Source organism: Chaetura pelagica, unplaced genomic scaffold, assembly GCF_000747805.2.
Source record: "Chaetura pelagica isolate M959 unplaced genomic scaffold, ChaPel_1.0 scaffold355, whole genome shotgun sequence".
NCBI classification, from domain to species: Eukaryota; Metazoa; Chordata; class Aves; order Apodiformes; family Apodidae; genus Chaetura; species Chaetura pelagica.
This window is the reverse complement of record NW_009953306.1, coordinates 8,291-10,092: the sequence shown is the minus strand read 5'-3', so window position 1 is coordinate 10,092 and position 1,802 is coordinate 8,291. Positions and strand designations below refer to the sequence as shown.

Below are 1,802 nucleotides of genomic sequence, written 5' to 3'. Positions count from 1 at the left end.
CCCCCCATAATTTGGGTACATTTTGCAGAAGCTTTTGGTTCCTTATCCGGGGACTGGGCTGGTGGGTGTGATTGGCCGGGGATGTCACATGGTGAAAGTAACTTTACGGGGTCGCCAGCTAGTAGGAGGGCTTTATGGAGCAGAAAAACGACAAAGCGAGAAAAATTATTTTCCACTCCAGAAATTAATGATCATGAGCTCTTATTTGATGGACTCTAACTACATCGATCCGAAATTTCCTCCATGCGAGGAATATTCGCAAAATAATTACATCCCAGACCACAGTCCGGAATATTATAGCCGGACAAGGGAGTCCAGCTACCAGCATCACCATCAGGAGCTGTACCCAGTGCCACGACCACCCTCTTTCCCCGACCGCCCCTTCGGCTGTGGGGGTCTCCAAGCTCCCGGCAACCCGGCCACGCTCCAAAGGGGACACGGGCAAACTCCAGGAGGCCAACACCTCTCAGAGAAAGCACAGCAGCTCTGCGAGCAGGCTGCTCTGTCCACCTCCTCCACCACTCCTTCCCCAGCCCCTCCAGCCTGCAACCAGCCAAACCCCGAGCATCCCACCAGCACAGCCTCCAAACAACCCATAGTCTATCCCTGGATGAAAAAAATCCACGTCAGTACTGGTATGCAACTTTTATTTTCCTCTCCTGTCTCTCTGCTCTCTTATTTTCACACCACTCCCTCTCTCTCTCTCCTCTCTCTCTCTCTCTTTTTTTTTTATTTCCTTCCCTTCCACGAGAGTCTTTGGGTTAGCACAATTGAACTGGATTTACGACTCCGAATGGGTAATTACACCCACCATAAATTTTATAGCCGAGCTACCGTGGGCAGCCTCAGCCATGTGGCTGCTTCTGTTATGTATGTGTGAAACTCCGCAAGCTTTGTGAGGGCTGCATAAATAATTCAGCCTTTTGAGCCAGGGAAACCCCTTCCTATTAGAACAGAAACTCTCGAGCTGCCCAAAGTTCTTTATTACCTATTTAGCCGATTACTTTTTTTTTTCTCTCCCGACCCCTCTCTCCATCCACGCTGATTTTCCTTGTGTGTTTTGTTTTTTTTTCCTCTGTTTTTTGGGCGTTATTTTCTTTCTTTTTTTTAACCCTCCTTTCCTTTCCTTTTATTTTAATTTTCGCTCCCCGTTCTGTTCGTTTTTGTGCCCTTTTTTTTATTGTTTCGTTCGTTTCGTTTCGTCCGTTTGGTTTTTCTTTTCTTTTTGTCTTCCTTCCCCTCCTTTCCAGTGAATCCCAATTACAACGGAGGAGAACCCAAGAGATCCAGGACAGCCTACACCAGACAGCAGGTTTTGGAGCTGGAAAAAGAGTTTCACTATAACAGGTACCTGACCCGACGGCGACGCATCGAAATCGCTCATTCCCTTTGCCTCTCCGAGCGCCAGATCAAGATCTGGTTTCAAAACCGCCGCATGAAATGGAAAAAAGACCACAGGCTGCCCAACACCAAAGTCCGGGCAGCGACTGCACCTCCTGCCTCCTCTTCTACCGCCCCCGCGGACACGGCCGCGGGCGAGGAGCTGCCCCCCGCCCCCGCGCAGGACCCGCGCACGGAGGATATCACCAGGTTATAAACAACCCGCAGCCAAATGACTCTGGATTATTTATAGAATCTAATATATATATCTATATTTTGGTTCTTCTATTTTTTCCCCCCCTTTTCCCTTGGTAGCTTTTATTTTCTAATTATTATTATTATTATTATTATTATTATTATTATTATTATTATTATTATTATTATTATTATTATTATTATTATTATTATTATTATTATTATTA

General features: G+C 46.1%; 1 protein-coding gene across 1 annotated transcript; it reads left to right on the top strand.

Moving 5' to 3' along the window:
• Positions 1-88: 88 nt before the first annotated feature.
• On the top strand, positions 89-1,597 carry HOXC4 (homeobox C4). The gene is made up of 2 exons (XM_009998057.1): positions 89-635; positions 1,251-1,597. Exons 1-2 carry the CDS (start codon positions 89-91, stop codon positions 1,595-1,597), a joined length of 894 nt encoding a protein of 297 aa, XP_009996359.1.
• The last annotated feature ends 205 nt before the right edge of the window (positions 1,598-1,802 follow it).